At 39.2% G+C, this 21,493-nt stretch overlaps 1 protein-coding gene across 1 annotated transcript; it reads right to left on the reverse strand.

Moving 5' to 3' along the window:
• Positions 1–18,038: 18,038 nt before the first annotated feature.
• On the reverse strand, positions 18,039–21,077 carry LOC117470171. Its single transcript, XM_034114766.1, has 6 exons — positions 20,927–21,077; positions 20,453–20,544; positions 19,862–20,056; positions 19,725–19,776; positions 18,384–18,408; positions 18,039–18,261 (listed from the first exon to the last, which is right to left on the reverse strand). Exons 1-6 carry the CDS (start codon positions 21,075–21,077, stop codon positions 18,039–18,041), a joined length of 738 nt encoding a protein of 245 aa, XP_033970657.1.
• Between the last annotated feature and the right edge of the window lie 416 nt (positions 21,078–21,493).

Raw genomic sequence — 21,493 nt, forward strand, 5'->3', positions numbered from 1 at the left:
TACAGTTCCATGTGAAGAAATCCAAAGCTAGACAGGCCTGTCTTGCTAAGCTACGATTGGATAATGGCCGAAAGAGGATGATTATTTTTTTGCAGAATACAACAATTGAATTGCAATGATCACATCTAAGTTGGTCATTTAGAAAAAAGTAAAGGAATGAAATCTGTGCTATGTCTGAAATGCAGTGAGATTACATGTGATGCTGATACCCGTCACTTCTTTAACTTATTAGCTACACAAACACCATCCATCCATCTTCTCCCGCTTATCCGTGGTCGGGTCTTGGAGGTAGCAGTTCCAGCAGAGAGCCCCAAACGTTCCTTTCCCTGGCCACATCAACCAGCTCTGACTGGGGGATTCCAAGGGGCTCCTAGGCCAGCGAAGAGATATAATCCCTCCACCTGGTCCTAGGTCTACCCCTCGGTCTCCTCCCAGCTGCACGTGCCTGGAACACCTCCCTAGGGAGGCGCCCAGGTGGCATCCTTACTAGGTGCCCGAACCACCTCAACTGGCTCCTTTCGATGCGAAGGAGGAGCGGTTCAACTCCGAGTCCCTCCCGGATGACTGAACTTCTCACCTTATCCCTAAGGGAGACTGTTGTTGTTTTGAACATTGCAGACTGAAGCTCAGCTCTAACTTTTATACATTCTGCCTTGGCTCCAAAAACCCTTACCTCAGTTTTATCTTTGTTTAATTGGAGAAAGTTCTGACACATCCAGTCATTGATTTGTTCAATGCACTTACTCAGTGTTAGAATTGGAGCATATATAGTCTCCTGGTGAAATGGTTATGTAAATGTGGGTGTCATCCGCATAGCTATGGTAACTTATGTTGTAGTTTTTCATTATCTGAGCCAGTGGTAGCATGTAGATGTTGAAGAGAAGAGGCCCCAAAATGGAGCCTTGAGGAACCCCACATGTCATATTTGTCAACTCAGATGTGTATTTACCTATAGAAACAAAGTTGTTTCTGTCCTTTAAGTAGGATTCAAACCAATTTAGAACTTTTGCCGAAAGTCCCACCCAGTTTTCCAGTCGGTCTAGTAATATGTTGTGGTCAACAGTGTCAAACGCTGTACCGCTCCCTCTGCTCCGATTCTCCGGCCCATCTCACGCTCCATTGTTCCCTCACTCGAGAACAAGACCCCGAGATACTTGAACTCCTTCCCTACTTGGAGTGGACAGTCCACAAACACCATATTATCGAATACACAATTACTTAAATGTATGTTATAAAACTTAATAAGAGACACTGCGTTTTATATCCAAGCCAAATCTCTTAATATCTAGCTTCATATAAACATAACTTTTTACAACAAATTCCCTGCATGGCATCCGCCTGTAATTTAAAACTCATTTCACTAACTTCACTGAAGCATTGCGGTGTGTGAGCAGTGCTTATTTTTAGAACTGCATCTTGGGTGTATTCCTCCTCTAACATTATTAATAAAAGTTGGCACCAACAGCCAGCAGCTTTTTAAGATATTGCTGCTTTATTTTGTTGATATTGATTTAATTGGATATTGACAGACTCTCCAATATCCTGTGCTTGTTGATATAAAAACTTGATTTCTACACAGGCAATCATCCCATTCGATCCGGTCCTTCCCCCCTCCTTCGCTCTTTGGCCGTCCTCTGTGCTCTCTATCAGGCCAATTGATTTCTTTGTCTCCACATCCTCTGGATCCCTACATGTGCCTCGGACCAGAAAGCAATGTATTAAGTGCTTGTTTGGATCAATCTAATGTGCAGTGATAGCACAATCACGAACTGCTGACTGGCCGGCAAAACTAATTAATTTACCATACACTGTTTTCCAAAGATCCCGGTGGTTCATTATGCACATGTAACCTCCACAAACTGGACACCTGTTCAAGTACTGGGAGAAAATATTAATGAAGACAGTGTAATTAAGTGATTAAAATAGAACATGCATATAAATAGGATGGATAATACAGCACAGCACTTACACAAACAATGCCACTGCTTTCTTTAATATCTGAGAGAAAATACTGCAGTGTGAAGTGAAAGTAAGGCAGGGTTATAGCTTCTCTCTCAAGCTATCCTTTTTCATAAACCACAAAAGTTGCATGTTTCTTATATAGATCGAGAGATATTAGATGCAGCCAGGAGGAAGCTTTCAAGTGTGGCCATTCAGAACAGGAGATAACACATAGGATCTAAGTGCATTTTGTCAACATACTGCAAGCACACTGAAACCTTTAGTTGCCGTAGGTTCATTCAACAACTGAAATCTACCTCCCATTGTGAAATATGCAGTGCAGTGACAAGATTAGATAAGATTCAATATATTTTTGATACTAAAATGGGAATTGTATGTTCCAGCAGCATGCTAACAAGGCACATAAGTTGAAAATAACATAAGAAAGATAAACATCAATAGTTGATCTATCTGGTGCACAATTTTAAATATACAGAACTACTTGGAATACAAAAGACGAAAACCTCTGCTAGCTTCCGGCCTTCAAACACAGCAAATTGTGTAGACCATTACTTCGAACATTATTTAATACATTTTAGAAACCTTTCTCTCCAGATAAATGGGAAGAGATGTGCCAATCATAGGTGCTCTTGCAGCATGCAGAGTTTAAAAGAATAGGCAGATTATTCATAAAACACCCAGGATCTCCGCACCCAGCTCAGAGTATCTGGCATTTACTGTAGTTTACAGCCAATAAACACGAGGCAATGCAAGGCAATAAAAACAGCAATTACGTTATTTAAGTAATGAGACGGCACAAGTACAGATGTATCAATAGACAAGCTTTTATTCCGGTAAACCAGAAACAAAAACCACCCACATGTTGACTCCAGAATGAACAGAAAACAACACATTTTTAAACCAGTAAAATAAATAGAAAAATAGTTTTATGGTAAAAAATAAAGTTAAGTTTGCTTTTTACATTATATTACATTGCATTTAGCTGACGCTTTTATCCAAAGCGACTTACAATAAGTGCATTCGACCAAGAAGATACAAACTTGAAGAAAACAGAATCATATCATACATCAGGTTTCATAGAGCCAAAACATTTGAAGTGCTACTCAACTGGCTTTAGATAAGCCAGTCCTTTATTAGTATATAAGTGCTCTGTTAGTCATTCTTTGTTAGTAATTCTATCGCTCAAAGTGGAGTCGAAAGAGATGTGCTTTTCTTGTGTGATCTCTTGAAGCAAAGCTTTAATACCCAGTATGAAGTGGATGATGTCAGTAACAGATTACACTTAGGTTAGAAAGCTCTTTCAGGGTTATGCCTATAGCCCAGGCCTTATTTCATTTGTTTTTTCAAGATGGAATTGGTGGAGCGGTTCTGTGTGGACTGAGTCGATATCTATCCATCAAGCATGATCACATGGACCCATTGTTAGTTTTAAATATTGGGGAGTGACGCCGGTCATTGCTCTGTTGATGTGATTGAACAAACGGTTGAACTAAAAGGGCACAAAATCACTGTTTAATTTGCTGTACTTCACAGACGATATCCCAGAGTCCATTAACTGGCTATTCTGAAAAACCTAATGGATCGATCTATGATCACTCCCTGCACAGGGATGACTTGTTTATTGCTGATATGGCTCTAATAAACCAAAGGAAGACAAGGTCTGTAAACATTGAGCTTGATGACAAACCTTTTTAAACAATGTATTCCCAACAAAATATATACTCATAAATAAAAACCCTGATACTCTATTTATTGTAACTAATCGGATTCAAACTTGTATTATCTGCACAAAAACACAAACATTTGTAATTTATATTTTAAGAATAAAGTGACCATAGAACAGATCAGCAGGTTACAGATTGCTTCAGATCAGCTACGACAAAGTTAAGCTTGTGCAAGCATTTGCCACAAATCAACATTATATATATATACATATATATATACATACAGTAGAAATTTGAAGGAAAAAACCGTTGTATATCCATATTCACTTAAATCCAAGAAATACCTGTTTCTCTGAAAGTAAAAAGGTTTCTACATCTTGTTTCTAATCAAGCACATGGAAAATAATGCAATTCAAAAATCTGAATCTATTTAAATGATTCCACATGTTGTGCGCTGACCTTTTAGGGTTGTACACTGTGTTTGATGAATCTCTTTTTAGCTTTTTTTCCTGTGATCCAGCATTGCTCAAATAATTACTTTGGTCAGACTTACGATTCATTTATTCATTTTCTTTACCATGGTAACTAAAGTATCACAAAGTATTCCCCCAAAGACCTTCTATTAAATAGTTGGCCCTGAATACAGAACATTTTGGCAAGTAAAAATAGCACAAAGCATGTACACAGTTATCATCTTTCCTGTGAAGCATTTCTACTGAAACAGAGGCACTGTATCTCACTTTTCTATGTCAAAGGTGGAAAGCATGTTGAAAGACTTTTTAAATTAAATTTGAGTTACTGTTGCTACGCTTGTCAATCATTCCCACACGGCACAACCTCAGTTTATTATGACAATATGTCAATATGGCAGATGTAACACTTTCTAATACTCTTTGAATGTAGACACAAATACTGTAGGCGTTTCATTTCTTGTCTGTAATTCTGTCTGATTTTATTTTATATATTTTTTTAGCTGTGGCTAGCTTGCATTTTAAGCTGACCTTAATCCAATGAGTTCTTTGAAAACACTGCTCCGTAGGCTGCATGATACTTAAACACATATGCTAAAGCTTTATGTCCAACATGGAAAAGTCTTGCTGTTAATCTATGTACAAGCCCTAATTATTGCTCATATTTTTAACAATGTTTAGCATTACATAGTCGAAAAAGATTCAAGGGTGTGGGAAAATGTAAAGTTTGTTAATAAGCAAGCTTGGCTACGATTGCTAGTTAGCCATACAGTAAATGCTAACAGTTTCAACTTACGTTAGAGCACACTACAAACTCCTCACGTACCAAATATCTTACTAGAGGCTTAGACACACCACTGTCTGCATGCAAAAGTATTCAGGGACTATTTACAATGGCTGATCAAGTGTGCTACGGGGTAGGAGGGTCAGTGTTAGATGTTGAGGTCTAATGGAAGTAAAAGTGAATGTAAGAGGTATCAGAGTCACAATGATGGAGGTTGGTGTGATTAAACCTTAGAGAGAGGTGTCAGAATGATATTGCAAATAGCTGTGGTCTTGCAGTCTTCTCTTCTCAGTGATGGTTGCTCCAGTTTGACATTGATGACCTTTACCGCTTTCAAACCATCTGTCTTTTCTGTTCTCTGTCATTTGTCCTTTAGATGGAGGAACACTGCTAATCATTTTCTGTGCATTTGTGTTGGTGGTGTGCATTCTTTGCCCAGGAGTTTTTTTGATTTTGTGCATGGTTACATTTTTGTGATGCCTTTTTTTCCTTGAGGCAGTTTCAATGTTGCCCATCAGTGTTGATTGAATGTAAAGAAAATGCAGATGATGTGTCTAGACAGTAAGCTAAAGCAGAGCATTTAATAGAAAATGCCCTTGAACAGATGCGTCTGTCAGAGAGAGTGACACACAGTAATTATAAAGGCTTTTATGGATTATTAAAGCCTATTTGCAGTGGGTGGAAACTTACTTAAAAAAACTAATGCAACAAAATAACCTTACAGCCTCTGTCAAGTTCATAATGAGGCCTTGGTTGCATTGTTGTTGTTTGGGATGTCAGAAGTTGCTCGCAGTGAATATTTGAAGTGTCATGATGTGGTTCAACAAACTATTATGTGATGTTCAAGTCGGCCCTGCACAAAGTTTTTTTTGCAAATCATAACTTCAGCTTAGTCCATCTGAAACTATGGATGGCAGCTATATAAGACAGAAGATAATCAATAGAGGAGGTATAATGTATCAAATCATGAGAGACCTATTCCCATTAATATTACCATGCATGTCATTTATCCAGTCAAATCTTGTCCAAACACAAAATGACTTCCAGACGGCACTGCAGTGATCTAGATAATCATATTCATGCTGACAGTCTGACCATCACTCCCTGATGAGGAGAAAATAGTCTGCTGCTTCCGCCTTTCCCAAACGTCGCATGAGAAAATACAGGCAAGGTAAGCCTGCAAGAGTGTAAATTGAATAGAAGTGTGTTTTGATTGAATATGCCAATCCCAATTACGTTGTACCTCTCAGGCATCCGAGTTCTCATTAATTCACCTTCCCATCAGAGTGTGTTTCTTCGTCAAGGGAAGCAAGTCGAGTGCCACGGTGAACCCTTGAATTTTATTACGAGGGTTCTTCTTTTTTTTCTTTTTTTTTGCTCATCCAATTTTCAAGCCTGTTGTGTAGTTGCCAAGATGGAAATGTTTTAGTCAGGTAGAGTGAGGTTTAGTTTACCATGCTTGTTGATCCCTTTCAGTTTGTCCCCGGCTGTGGCTTGTTGTATTTAGTTTTCCTACATTATGTGGAAAGGTGTTCAATGGCATATTTGAGTCTGGGGAATTAAAACATTTCTAGTCCTTGTGCTGCATCTGCTGCCAGATCTGTTTTAAAATCTATTTTGTCTTTCAGACAGAGACTTAAATGTTCCTTCAACATGAAGATATTAATGGACGAGGTGGTGAACTGCAATTTAACAAGTGGGCAGTTGGACAAACATTTGCAAAAAAACAGCAAATAGTCTTCCCTCTTTATTACACTTTTTTCTATTGTAAAACTTTTTACACTTCTATAAAAATGCTACAAGCCCTATGACTGGAATTGGAACTAGCCATAAAGTACGAGTGTGTGTTTTCCACCTTCAAGTTTTAGGGGCCGTAAGTGCCCATAATGGCTTGGCGCACCTCAATAGGGCGCTGCAAAGCTGACTTGGACAAGCAACACAAAGAACACAAGTGATTTCAAACTGTATTTTATGTTTTTTACGAGAGCAAAGACTTAAAAAAAGAGGAATTACTTGTTGTTTTGGCCATACTCTTCCCTCTTAATGCTCATCTAATTAACTGCATCATGAAAAAAAAAGCACAGCATTGCTACTTCTCTGACATTTTTGTGTCTTTTTTTTAACCTTATTATGAAAAGCACCTTGAGATGCCTCTTTGTAGGACATGCTATAAAAATAAACACGCCGAGCCTTGCTTCTCCCACAATAATTATTTTGAAGCGAGCGGAAAAGGGCCCAGGAACACTCAAGGACCCTCTTGTACTTCTAAATACTTCACATTTTAGATGGACCCTTTTCTCTATTTTAATGTAATTGCGATCAACGGTATACACGCAAAGAATATTTTCCAAAAAACGCATTGAGGTCAGTCAGATATTTGGCTTGTGTTTGCCCATATTGAAGCAAAAACACTCACTGCAATAGGACATGAGACCCCTCTGATCACAAGTACCTCCAGCACATAATGAGCAGAGCAAAAAGCATCATTCAGACCTATCTGCCCTCCATTCAGAACATTTTTCACAACTGGTGAATCCTTGAAGTCTCTTGCATTATCAATGATCTTTCTTAATCTTCCCACCACCTCGCCATCTGTTCGCAGGAATCACCGTCGAGATGAGCAACAGTTTATTTTGCCAAGCTATAAAAGTCCTTAAACCCAAACAATCTATTTTATCTGATCCCCTCAAGTCCCAAATGAGTATTTATTATTCTGTTTTTTCACCATTGAGCACTGTTTTGTTTTATCCATTCTGGGGTGCATTTGTGTCCCAACTCTTTAAACTGATGATGACACCAAGAAAAACATTAGTTTGTTGTTGTTGTTTACACAGTATATCATATCAATCAATCAATCAATGTTTATTTATATAGCCCAATATCACATTTGTCTCAGTGGACTTCACAGTTTGTACAGAATATCAGTATGACAATACGACACCCTCTGTCCTTGGACCCTCACATCGTACAAGGAAACACTTCCAGAGAAACCCCCCAGTTTAAAGGGGAACATGGGAGAAACCTCAGGGAGAGCATCAGAGGAGGGATCCCTCTCCCAGGACGGACAGACGTGCAATAGATGCCGTGTGTAAATCGAAGAGATAATACATTTTACAGCATAGGTAGACCAAATGTTTGGAAATGCATGTGTCTATAATAAGAAGATGAATCTACGAGGATGTCAACAAACCTGTGGCAGCCATCAGGGAAGTAGTATGATGAGTCAGGCAGGACCGCAGAGACCGGTTCAGCCACGACTCGAAGTCCAGGACTCAAATCCAGAATTCAGGACTCAGGATCCAGGACACAGGACCACAGCAACAGGATCAGCCACGACTCAGGATCCTGGCGTAGATATAGACACCAAAAAGAAATTTGGGGGAAGCTGGGTTATTCGGAACATGAGAGTACACAGGTACAGACAGACAGAAGGGAGAAGTAAGGTGTCCCCCGACAGTCTAAGCCTATAGCAGCTAAACTAACGTGTCTACGTACATGGACTCCCTTAGGATAGGTTGAGGGATAAGGGGTAGCAAGTAAGAAGTAAGGAACAGAGGTGGAGAGGCACAACGTGTATACGTACATGCACTCCCTTAAGATAATATATATCATATTTCATGTAAATATAATGTATATAGCCATATCTCTTAAATATTTGTTTATATACTGATTTCCATCAACAATATGATTTAACTATAAATCTGAGGCGAATGTTAATACTTAACCGTTTTGCTTAAGAAAAAACTAACTAAATCAAGTCTAATAAATCAAGATGTTACACCCAGGAGACTTGGTAAGGAGGTTTATTTAAATGCAGTGAAGATAAACCTTTAACAACTTTAAAAGCAAATCAAAGTTACATTTTCATCTATCTGACATCATAGAATAGTTCTATGCATGGCAGTGATCCAACCTTTGTTTACACTGGTAATTGACAATAAGACTATGACAATAATATGATCCTAAACAAAACAATTGAATTAATTATTTTCTAAATTAAAAAAATAATAATTACAAAACAAATGCAAAAGCTGTTGTGTATTGTTCCAATGTCGCTAACTGAAAAGGCGACTGAAGAGCCAGCTGCCGTGCACTGGCCTCACACGATTACAATGATTCTCTAATTGCATTCCACATTACAAGTACACAAATGCGTGAAATGACAACAGTGATTCAATTATACATAGCTGGGCTGATGCAAAAAAAAAAAGGCTTTTCTAGTATGGGTGATCGAACTAATGGAATGGAACCTGTAAATGTAGTACAGCTTGTACTTACTGGCCAAATTGGTCCGGAAGAGTTTCTGATTTGTTCTCACGTTCTGCGGATAATGCTGACGTGGGGTGTGCATGAATAAAACACTAGGACATGCATATCCACTATTTCATGTACTGTACAGTTTTTAGCATGTGAAGGCCGTGTGCATGAGAATCAGACATTTAGAGAAAACACGCTGGCTTGTCCTGTTCAGTTTTCAATGACACATCCTAACAGTCCTTTGAAAATATGGCCTTGAATATGGCAAACATATATATATATTTTACCTATAAAGGTACAAGGACATGATTTTAACAAGACACAGGGATGACGCTGTTTAATCATAACTGGGTGTTTGCAGTTTATTTATTTATTTGGTTTGTTATTTTATCTTTTCTTGAATATCATTTACCTCTGTTATGTATTTGTTAGTGTATTTGTTTGTTTATTTATCTGTTTATTTGCTTGTTTATTTATCTGTTTATTTATTTGTTTTATGTTTTTGTTTAAAAAAAAAAATAATAATATATATATATGTTAATAATTTAGTTTTTGGGAGAAGGGGTGTACACTTCTTCCCACCCCTTTTCGGATGTGTAATTAAGTAGAGTAATATTTTTGTATATCAATTTGACACTGCTTATTTTTTGTGTTGTATAATAATTCTCATGTTAAATGTTTGTATTATCGTTTTACACATTCGAAATAAATCTAATCAAATCCATTCTTACTGCTACTGGTGAATGTCCAATGAATTTTTTTTTTCAATGTCAATATTCAATCCCTACGCAGTAAGTAGTTTCTGTTTCTAAGGGAAAAGTATATATTTTTTCAAATAAAGGGAGAGAGGGTTTTCATCTTTGTGCCGTTAGAAATTATTGATTGTTCAGTGGACCCAATTGAAGGTAGAAATAAAGAGCTTTAAGTAATGAATAAATCAATCACTTGTTTTCTGTATTTGCCCGCTATTCAAACGTCCCACGTAACCTCATAAACAACTCAATATATGTATTATTTATGTTGTTTTACAAGAACAACAAACAAAGTACAAAGTGTTAGACAAGTGTTTTTGTTCCTTCTACTTTTATTGACTTTGTTTGGTGTCTTTTGTGAGAATAAGGTCTATCCCACCAGAATAACATCCTTAGATTGTCTCCTCTTAAACACCCCACTGATTTTGATCGTGATTCAGTATGTGCTCAAATGACTGTTCATCTATATTTACACTGCTTGCTAAAGAAGACAACTTGAGTTTTCCCTATAAGCAGCTGGCGTGCTTCTTAGCTTTTTTAGACAAAGAGAGCAAATAGCCATCAATTTGACTTTACTTTTGCAAGCAAATGATGATGGGCGGCGGCGTACACATGCAGATGGATGACCCTGATTGTGAGGGTGAATTAGTCCATGAGGTGATTTTTTTTTATGCCAGACACGCAAAATAAACACAATGCGATTACGCAAAGCTTTATTTCACTACTTTAATGCTTGTCCCCAGCTGGCGTTTTCGTTCTGTCTCTTTTTCTTTATTATTGATTCAGTTTTGTATGCCGTATGTTAATTTAACGTAAAATAAAATGGGATATCTTTGTACTTTTTAAAAGGAATTGGGATGTTTAAGGCTGCAAATTCATATTACAATGCCATAATAAAACCTGTTTAAGAATAAACCGTGGTGTCAATTTAAGTCAGCCATTGCTTAAAAAGTACATACACTTAAAACATTCATTTATACAATCTGCTAAATTGTCTTTATAATGCATCTGATTATTGACACTGGTATATTTATACATTAATCAGGCCAGTTGGTCCTCATTGTAAGAAACATTATTAAATAATACTTTTTACGTTGAGATTTATAACCTACCCCATTTAAAATAAATATCGTTGTGAAGGGAGTTGCTGCCCTCGTTGTTTTGGTTTTTGTCAGTGTGGGTATCTTTGGTAATTTGAATATCTTTAATCTTCTTCCAGCAGTGGTCAAAAATAAAGCCTGTAGTGTAGCTGAATAGCTTTTTGGAAACATGTGTTTGTGACAAACTGTAAGTGAGCGGACAATGCCTTACAGTCTATCTTTTACCCAGTGAGGATACAACAATGGAGCCTAAACTGAAATTGCTTATTGACTCAAAACCAGGAATTTACACCATGATGCATTTCGAGCCACAGTGCTTGTTTTCAGTTATTGGGACGGGGTGAGACTCATCGATTAGCAATGTTTGTAGATTCATTTAAATCTTGCAGTACTTTCCCCCGACAGAGGACGAGCCATTATTAGATGGTCGTAGATATGAATTTCCTTTTACCAAAGCCAAAGTAGTGTGGGAATGTCTGGTCGATATTACTTTTTCAAATATGCTAATTTTCATATTAATGGGGAGAGTGGTCTCTCATTAAATTCCAATGAGACAAATCAGTCAAGTGAAGAAGTAACACGCCCTGAGGGATATTGGTGTTTACCAAGACAGCAGTGGATTGCATAGAGTAATGGGTTTGCAATGGAATGATTAAAGAAAATGATGAACGTAATACGCAAAATCACACAAAGACAGATCAGATTAAAAGTGATGAATAACACTGCGATAGTGATGGCATTGTTCTTAAGTATACTGTAACAGCAAAGCGGATGCTGGTGTTTTAGGAACATGCAGGCTGACAGCATATGTTTCATATAGTCTTTAATGGGGAATTCATTTTAACCACCAGGAGTTGTTGCCAGCATTTAGTTTTCCGTTTTGAATAATGTTTAATGAGATGCATCGACCAGAGTTTTAAAAACAAGCAGTAAAGATGAAGATTGGAACCTTTTTAATATGATCGCAAATGTCAAGTCAGGAAGAGTGTTACCTTTTGTTGTTGTTAACACAAATAATTCAGCCACTAAGATGGCTACTGCAGGGAGGTCCGTCAGAAATATAGCAAAAGAAAAATAGCAAGAGTTTTGTTTTATTTCCATTCATTGCAAATAATACGTTGCGGTCAACAGAAAGTAAGGCTTCCTACTCCTATTACCCACATATCCCACCCCCCAATACCAATAACTGAGAACGGTAAGATAAAATATATATAGTGAAAAGATGTTTTCAAAGAGCTCTTTCATAGAAAGGTCAAGGAATTCTTTATAAATTGTCTTTTACACACCAATTCCTTTTAAGTTTAGTACACTTAGGCCCTTCAAATGACAACATACAGTGTATCTGCAATCTTAATGTGCATGATGTTATATCATATCTATTAAAAAATATGGAGGTATAGTATAAAATAAAAAGCAATAAGGTGTAATGTAAAATGCTAATTTATTTTTGTCTGTGCTTCAACATAGGACTCTTGAAAAGTGACTAAACCCACACCAATGCACTGGCCACAGATGTAATGTGGGGCACTAAACAAAGTGTGAAAATCTGACTTGAAATGAAGATTGTCACGTTGTTATTGTTTTTTCTGTCAGGCACAGCTTCAGATTTGCTCAAAATTGGCATTGGAAGAACATGTTGTTGGACTTCAAAGAAAAATCCTTTGGCCTTGTTCCCATCTTCTGACCTGCTTTAAAAACAAAAACATTCTCAAGCCTTGATTGTCTCCAAAATAATTCTCTTTTAGATGGAGGTAGCTGAGATTTTAACAGTTGCAAACCCTCTTTACAATTCAGTTGATGTGCTTCAATCAGAGAGCTGGGATAAAAATGCAAAGGCAATCACACATGTGTACTTTCTAATCTATGTGATTTAGATTTAGATTGCAACGTTGGGTCTGCAGCTGTGGTAAGATTTACATACATTTGTTTAGTTTGTACACTGCATAGGGTATAATTTTCTTCAGACCATAAATGTTACTTTTCACCCTGGGAACTGGTTCACCACAGCCATTACGTACACAGCTCAAAGCAGATTTTAGTTCAGGGTTATGGGAGGAGAAATCCAAGTCGTTCATCTGCCCAGCTTATAGGTGTGTTAAAAGTAAAATAAACAAGGTTCAAGGCTTTTATTGGTGATGCGTACATAGCTACAATGTAGTTATGATGATGAAAATCTTAGGTCACAGGCTCCACCAACAGTGCAACACAATAAAACTGAAAAACTGAAAAAATAGTGCAAGTAAATACAACACAATTTTGTTTAATGTTCTTATCATTCGACATCGCCCTTTCTGCCACTCAATCACAGCCAAGTCTTGACTGATCTTCAGAGGTCCTTGGGAAGGGCAAACACATTTCAAATTGCCTGATACTGGTCAGGAATTGATTAATAAAACCGTCTATTCACATTCGTATACCATTTACTCCTCTGTAGTCTAGTCCTTATAAGTCTGCTGCTGCTATAATTATCACTCTTCTGCTCTGCAGATCTGTATCTCCTTTCAATATCAGACCTCATAAGAACATGTTGTGTACTAAAGCTTTAGAAGAGAGGGCCTCACTGGAACACACAGTCTTCAAAATATGAATCGAATAACAACGCTGTGCCAAGATAATATAATATCAGGATAATATCAGCAGTGCGCCCGCATTCACAGGGCAAGATCATCAAAAACCTATTGAGTGACTCTACCAGAACAATTGTTTGTTTTCTTTATTTCATTTTCTGACATTAAAGATGGAGCTATCTACAATAAATATTTTTTTGCCGTTGGTATTCATTTTTTGCACTCTGCTTGCCAAAATAACAAAGATGCGTCTCACAGTTTTAATGTGTTTTTGTAAAGAGAATGGAAAGAAATCGAGCTCATCTTTCCTCAAGTTTTCCTTTCAAACAACAGCGGATTGAATGTTTTATTTTTAGTATGAAAAGCAATTAAGTGTATGGTCTGCCAGGTGGTCGTACACATTTTTGCTTGTCTGGCTAACATCCCTCAGTGGATGTCTGCACACCAACTAAACCTCAACCTAATCAAAACAGAGCTGCTTCTTTTTCCAGAGAAGGACTCCCCCATCCATGACGTTCCTTTCAAAATCTGTACCTGGGGTGTGACACTGGACAACCAATAGGCTACATGCACTAGGGTCTGAGACGTACTTCCGCCTTAGCCATAATACGGCTCGGCTGCTTCCGGTTTACTTCCGGTCTGCGTAGCTGAGCGGGAGATCGTCCACAAAGGTTTTACTGTTTAAATCTATGGTTTAAATATGAGTCGACGGAAGATTTTCAAAACGGAACATTTGCAAAGACAAGTGAATAACTACTCCGAGCACTGCTGTGTCCCACTTTGTACGGCGTCAGCTAAATTCAACGGCGTCCTAAGTTTCCATGGCTTTCCGACCGAACTCAAGCTGCGAAGACAGTGGCTGGTAAAAATACGGCGCGATAACTTTACAATATCCTCTCACTCCAAGGTCTGCAGTCGTCACTTCGCTACGGATCAACTAATAGAGCCAAAAACCCTTGATGGCCGTAGGAGGCTTGTGAAAGGTGCTGTACCAACTCTGTTTGAGTGGAATCACTTTACTGCTCAAACACAGCGGGCTAGTGTTTGGGAGAGAAGGGAGCGGCCCACTGAACCAGTCTCTCGGGAGGAGCAGGAAGAGCACATCAATGTTCGTGACCATGATTACTGCTCAACCCCTGAACCAGCTTCACTGGACATGTCCTCTCAAGCTACAGAAGACAACTCCAAAACAGTGGAGGATCTGCAGAAGCAACTGCAGGAGTTAAGAGTCCAGCGAGAGTTTTGCTTACAGCGGTTTGCTGGCTCCGACGACAACATCCGATTCTATACCAGGTAATGTTTTGTCTCAATTCTATCCAAGTTTTTGAGATGGGTTAGCTTATAAAGAATCCTGTTTACCTGCCGTGTGACCGCTGACTATATGCATGCAGTGTTGGGATATTTTATTTATTTAATGGTTTATTTGGCAGGGACAATGCACAGTAATGAACACTTAAAACATTAAAATGTATCAAGCGTAACAGTGCCAGATTTAGCTTTGAGCTAATTTCTATCTGCAGTCCCTCACATTAAACATTTAAGAAAATTACATTTTACAAACATGGTAAAAACAAAATACATGATATGCAAAAAGTGCAAAAGAGCAAGAGCAGCATACACAAGTATTTACCACATGGCAGTACAATATAGCAGCTACGACATATAAAGTGCAAGAAAAGATAAAAGTGCTAGATAAAGTGCAAGAGGAGATACCCCTGTGTTAACGGAGAGGACATTTTGACCAAAAGTGGTCCGTCTGTGGTGGAGTTCAGTCTCCTCTGGTTTCTGACCTAGTGCAGCGTCCAGTGTGTTTTTTGTCAACTTAACTGAAGTATAAGTACAAATACTATGGTTTTAAAATACTTCTGAACTGAACATGTAGAATCATAAATCATGTGTTTTCATATATAAAAAGTAACTAGAAACTATGAAGGTTAACTAAATGTGGTGTAAAACATACTAATACTAACAACATACTGATAATACTTTACTACAAGTGAAGATCTTCAAAACCTTACCAAAGTAAAAGTATGTCAATATCCACTGCGTTTCCCCCAGTTGCACACTTAAGAATGAAGAGTAAAAGTAGTCATTGTGTGTAAAATGTTCCCTGTATGTTTTAGATTATTATTACTGCTGCTTTAATGTAGTTGTTACATTTTACTGCTGTAGATTACTATACCTGCACCAAGTGCCTTCTTAATCAGTTTGAATTGTAATGTATTATAGCAAACAAGAGGAAAACATTAGCCCATGTGTTACAGTTAACACGATTGTATTTACTGTCAATTAATGACTGACATGTGTCTTTTGTGTACAGATTCCCGAGCTATAACCACCTGATGGCCTTCTGGTCTTTGATTGAGCCTTCAATTCATAAAATGGTTCGTGTTACAAGAGCGATATCAGCTGCCAAGAGGAATGAAGAAGTGGTTACACACGCACGTCCATCAACGGTAGGCTACGTTTCTTTTAACACACAATCTAAACACAAACTGAAGGGAAAATGTTTCTCCGACATTTCATTGCTTTTGTGTAGGCTAAAAGGCTAAAGTACTCAATCCTTTTTGAATACATCAGAGAACTAAAACAACTTCATGTTTTTCCCATAGTGTGCTACACTCATGACATTAATATAGTAACCTTTTTTTGTTTTAATCTTCCAGAGACAGCTGCTTCAGCCAATTGACGAGTTCTTTCTTTTTCTATGCTTCCTGTCGGTGGGTTTGAAAGAGAGGGACCTTGCAAACCGCTTCAACGTACACCAGTCCACTGTGAACCGCATCATTGCAACATGGACAAGTTTTCTTACAACTTTATTGGGGTCACAGTGCATCTGGCTTACACCTACAGAAGTTCAAGCCCACCTCCCAGAGGCATTCAAAGATTTCCCAGACACACAGGTGATCCTGGATTGCACAGAGCTGAGGTGTCAAACACCATCCTCACTCCTCCTCCAAAGTGAAATGTATTCTACATACAAATCTCACTGCACCATGAAAGCCCTGGTTGGCATAGCCCCACATGGCACAGTGACATTTGTTTCCAGTCTGTATGGTGGTTCTGTCAGCGACAAGGAGATTTTCAAACAATCTGGAATAGCTGCGTTGTTGACTGAAAACATGGCAGTGATGGTAGATAAGGGCTTCCTGATCAGCGATTGCTGCAAATGCAAGGTGTACTGCCCACCTTTTCTGTCACAGCAGAAGCAAATGCCAGCCTATCAGGTGAGGGAGACACAGGCCATTGCCAGACTGAGGGTTCATGTGGAGCGTGTCATTAGGAGGATAAAAGAGAACAAGCTTTTTGATGGTGTCATCCTCCTGTCCCATGCCTACAACATCAACCAACTGTTTGCAGTAGCATGTATGCTGTCAAACTATCAGAACAAAGCACTGGTCAAGAAATGGGTGAAATAAGACAAGATGATGACACCTGTGCAGGTAGCTGTGATTAAGCTGGGTGAGCACACCGTAATCCTGTGTTGCCTAACACACGCCAGTGTTTTGTTTGAATAAATGGTAAATTGCAAATTACAATGTGTTGATGATTTCTTACAAATGCAATGATTTACTATTAATTACAAAAAATCACTTCACTTTATTGTCTTTTTAAATACAATTGTATATTTATTTACATATATGAAATGTGACAAACAATATATATCAAAAACCAAATATCAAATACAATATTGAAATCACATTTTGTTGTCATTCAGAACATATGATTGAGGGATTGCCTCCTAAAAAACAGCTGAGCCAGGGTCTAGCAGCTAACTGCTTACAGAGTTAACAATGGCTACAGTGCCCACTACTTTTTTAATGACAGGTACTTCGGCATGTATGCGTCTACTTTTTCTCTGATTGCTCTTTGCACTTCTGGATCTGTGTATATTCTTTGCACCAGGTGCAAGTTGACCCTGTACTTGCCAGTAATAGGCATGGCTTTTCTTGAGCTTAGGGGAGCCACATTCCATCTGCACATATTTGCAGTCGACATCATTTGGGACATTGGGACATTTGAATTCAACAAGGCCAAATTGGGGATATTCTGTTGGGTCAAAAACAACTCCATCAGGGGAGGCACCAAGCCAGGGCGTAGAGGGGTGAATGACAAGGCCACAAGGGGAGTAGTTCACGTTTGCCAGTCTACTGTATTCAGCTGCTACTGTGGGCTCCATCTCTGCACCTCTCCTCATTTCTGCAGTCTGCCTTGTACCTTTGAGTATTCGCTCTGCAAGAGAGTTAGCCTCTAACGTGACAAATCTCTCTAAACCTAGAGGCAGTAACCCTGGGTTTGCGGAGCAGATGCCACTCTGAGCTAGAGCTTTGCTCACGGGTACCCTCCTCAATTTTGTGAGACATTTCCAAATCAACAGATAAGCTGTTCATATGTAGTTGCTCCTCTTCTGAGCACACCAGCGGTAAATCACATGGCAAGATCACATACCCCTCTATGGGCAAGTGGGGTGTTGGTGGTGTGTCAGTGTGAATTGTACCGAGACGTCAAAGCAGGCATCTGATAGGACAGAACACTGCCCTCCTGCACCATCCCGAAGGCACTTTCCACAAGGGGCTTGTCAGGTCTCATGTTCATTGTGGTCACAAGCGGTCTGTCTTCAATGCTGAATGCTGAGTATGCCTCCGTAACTCTGAACAGGCAGGGATCTGGTAATGGCCCCACCATGCCTCTGTAGAATCCACTCCTACAAAGAATGGCAAAGACAATATAGCACATTAATGTGACAATAAAGGTAAGGAATACAGCACCAGAATAGCATTATGAATTTTAAAAACACAGGAAACACAATTTTTCAGCTAAAATTACCTTACTCCAGTCTGCACCATCCTATTTGGCAGAGGTGGGACCAAGTCATTGTTTTGCAAGTCCGAGTCAAGTCTCAAGTCTTTGCGCTCAAGTCCGAGTCAAGTCTCAAGTCTTTGCGCTCAAGTCCAAGTCAAGTCTCAAGTCAGGATGGGAAAGTTCAAGTCAAGTCCAAGTCCTAAACTTTGACAAAACGAGTCTTAAACAAGTCCTTATGTGCTTTTCAACAAATGTAATGACATCGATCAACAGAATAATACTTAATAATCAAACTGCTCTTTATTAGTCACATTAATAATTTAATAATCCATTTTCTCTCTGCTGGTAAAGTAACGTGTTTTTCTTCTATTGTAAGAGGGATCAGTAAGGTAATGCTACCGTGACGGTTTGATTCAGAAGGAGTTTAATGTATAAGATCCCTGATGTTGAGGTGACCAGAATGTTTATTTCCACTGTGTACAACATGTTATAAGGGACCCACAATCTATCTTTATGCAAGGGATAATGTGCAGCGAGGCGTCTCTATGGGGAAAAGAACACCTGAATCTAGATCCCTCTGCAGGTGGTACTTTAACTGTATTTTGATGCTATTACTTTTGTACTTTTACTTGTAACATTTTGAATGCAGGATATTTTATTGTAACCGAGTATTCCTACACTCTGGTACTGTTACTCAAGTACAAGATCTGAACTTCTCCCACCTCTGGAAATAAATCCTGAGTGGTTACCAAAAAAAAAACCCTGCTCTGAAGGTTATTTTCATTTTACAAATCCTGCTCTCAGCTTTGCTTTCTCCAATATCATTGAAATGCAGCCAGAAGCTGCTTCTTTTTTCGGTTTTCGCAAATTTCTTGACTTCTTCCGACGCGCTTGCATTTAAATCCGTCTCCCCGTCTCCCCGTCGCTCTGTAGCTGGCCTGTACCACTACACCTGCTGTCTTTGGAGCGTCTGCCCCCCACCCTTCTTTCACATAATGGTATGATCCTAATGTGTCCTCGCATATGATTGGCCGCATGCTGGCTCAGCAAAATAAAGTCCCGCCCCTGCCTGCATGGATTCTCAGCAAGAGTTGCAGCGGCTGAAGATTCTGCTCTCCCCGACGGGAGTCTGCTCTTCAAGCGGCATCTCGCGATCGGCGTGTTGGAGACCCCTGAATTAAATTATCAAGTCACCTCAAGTCAGAAGGCTCAAGTCCAAGTCAAGTGCCGAGTCATTGGTGTTCAAGTCCAAGTCGAGTCGCAAGTGTTTTGTGATTTTGTCAAGTCGAGTCCAAAGTCATCAAATTGGTAACTCGAGTCTGACTCGAGTCCAAGTCATGTGACTCGAGTCCACACCTCTGCTATTTGGTACAGGCTTGGTGAAGACCATGGAGTTGATGGGCCCTGGCTTCACACCCTTAAGGAAAAGACAATTACTGTTAGTTGAGTCACTTTAAAACAAAAACTCTGTGAAAGAAGTATTTGAACCTTATTGAAATTACCATTGTTCGCGGCTTGTGCCATTGCTGTTCCGATTCAGTACAGCTATGCACAGGCGGCACAACTGGCATGTTCAGTTCAGTGTAGTGTGCCGTTTGGAACAGCAATGCTACTGTGTGATTGCACAAAACAGTTCCTGCAACACAGGAGCACTGGTTGTGCGTGAGCACCACTGGTGATGAATCACGAAGCGTTATCTAAAAAAGAGAGAAGAAATACTAGTGATTTACCTCACTTGTGGTAAATGAGCCAGGAGGTTATGAGTAGAATTATTGGTTATTTTTACTGACCCATTATCCTAGAAGAAGCATGTATTCCTGAATGCTTAGTGTTACCCTCTAACCCTACAATACCACAATGAACCTTCTTTGGAAACTAAGATGCCTTGAAAGTTGTATTAAAGCAGTTTTGACTATATATTTGAACCCCCAAACTTACACATCCATAATCAATGTAATAATATCTGACCAATCAGCTGTGATAAAGCAGGGAGAAGTAGGACACTGTTGAGATTCCCTTAAGGTAAACTAATGCTTAACTGAACTGAAACTCAATAAACAGGGGGGAACACAGTGTCAATGCTGCCTGCCTACACTCAAACTGTGTGCTGTCTCGCTCTTCCTCATTGACCTGTAGCACAAGGCTCTCACGCTGACCTGCCCTGTCAGCCTGTCTTTATTGGACACTGAATGAAGAAAAACAGAGCAACAGCGTTAGATCTATACTCACGTCAAAACATCTATGGCAACATTGCTTTACAAAAGCTGATACCATTATGCAGTGTGGCTAACAACAAGACAACCTTTAGTTGGCTAGGCTATAAGGCTATTAAACGATAGTATTTTTGAGTAAAATGGCTAATGTTTTAAAGAATTAACACCAGAAACAGTACATAGCGTTACCCAGAGCCCTATAGTAGTCTACTATAGTAGTAGTAGTAGTAGTAGTAGTATAATAGTAGTTCTACTATAGGGCTCTGGCGTTACCTAGCTTTTGACAGCTGACGTTAGCGTAACCTGTAGCATAAGCTAGCTGGTTAGTACCTGTTACTCCAGTTACCTTCTTACCTTCATAGTTGTGTATATATGACGCAGCATATAATTTGAAGCCTTTATCGAGTTTGCTGGCTGGGGCTTTAGTCGTCCTGCAAATGCGATGAACATCGCTAATTTTCATTTTCGGGAGCTCTTGTAGACACCGGGTGTAGAACGTCGCCATTGTTGTTGTTGTACCGGAAACAGTTGGGCAGTACTACTACGCACAATGCGGAAGTGACTGTGCATGTAGCCTATTATCTTTCAAAGCTAACATGGCTGCTACAGTACAACCCGCTCCTGTAGATACACTCTGAAACTACGAATACGCCCATTACTTACCAAGATGGCGATGCAGGTCCTATTGTTTCATCTAATGCATAGGCGGCGCGTGAATCTCAGGTTTGGGAAGGCTAAATAACTTTTTTTAACCTGACGCTGCCCGCCTCTGGTGTCTATAGAAAAGAGATCAACTCAATGAAAGCACCGCCTGCTGACCAATCAGAGCTCAGTGTGCGGAGTTTAAATCCATCAAGTCATATTACAGGATAAAGGAAATAGCTTAGCCTTCCCTAGCCTACAGTACCCGCCGCCCCTGAT

The sequence above is a fragment of the Trematomus bernacchii genome, unplaced genomic scaffold (genome assembly GCF_902827165.1).
Source record: "Trematomus bernacchii unplaced genomic scaffold, fTreBer1.1, whole genome shotgun sequence".
Classification (NCBI taxonomy): Eukaryota; Metazoa; Chordata; class Actinopteri; order Perciformes; family Nototheniidae; genus Trematomus; species Trematomus bernacchii.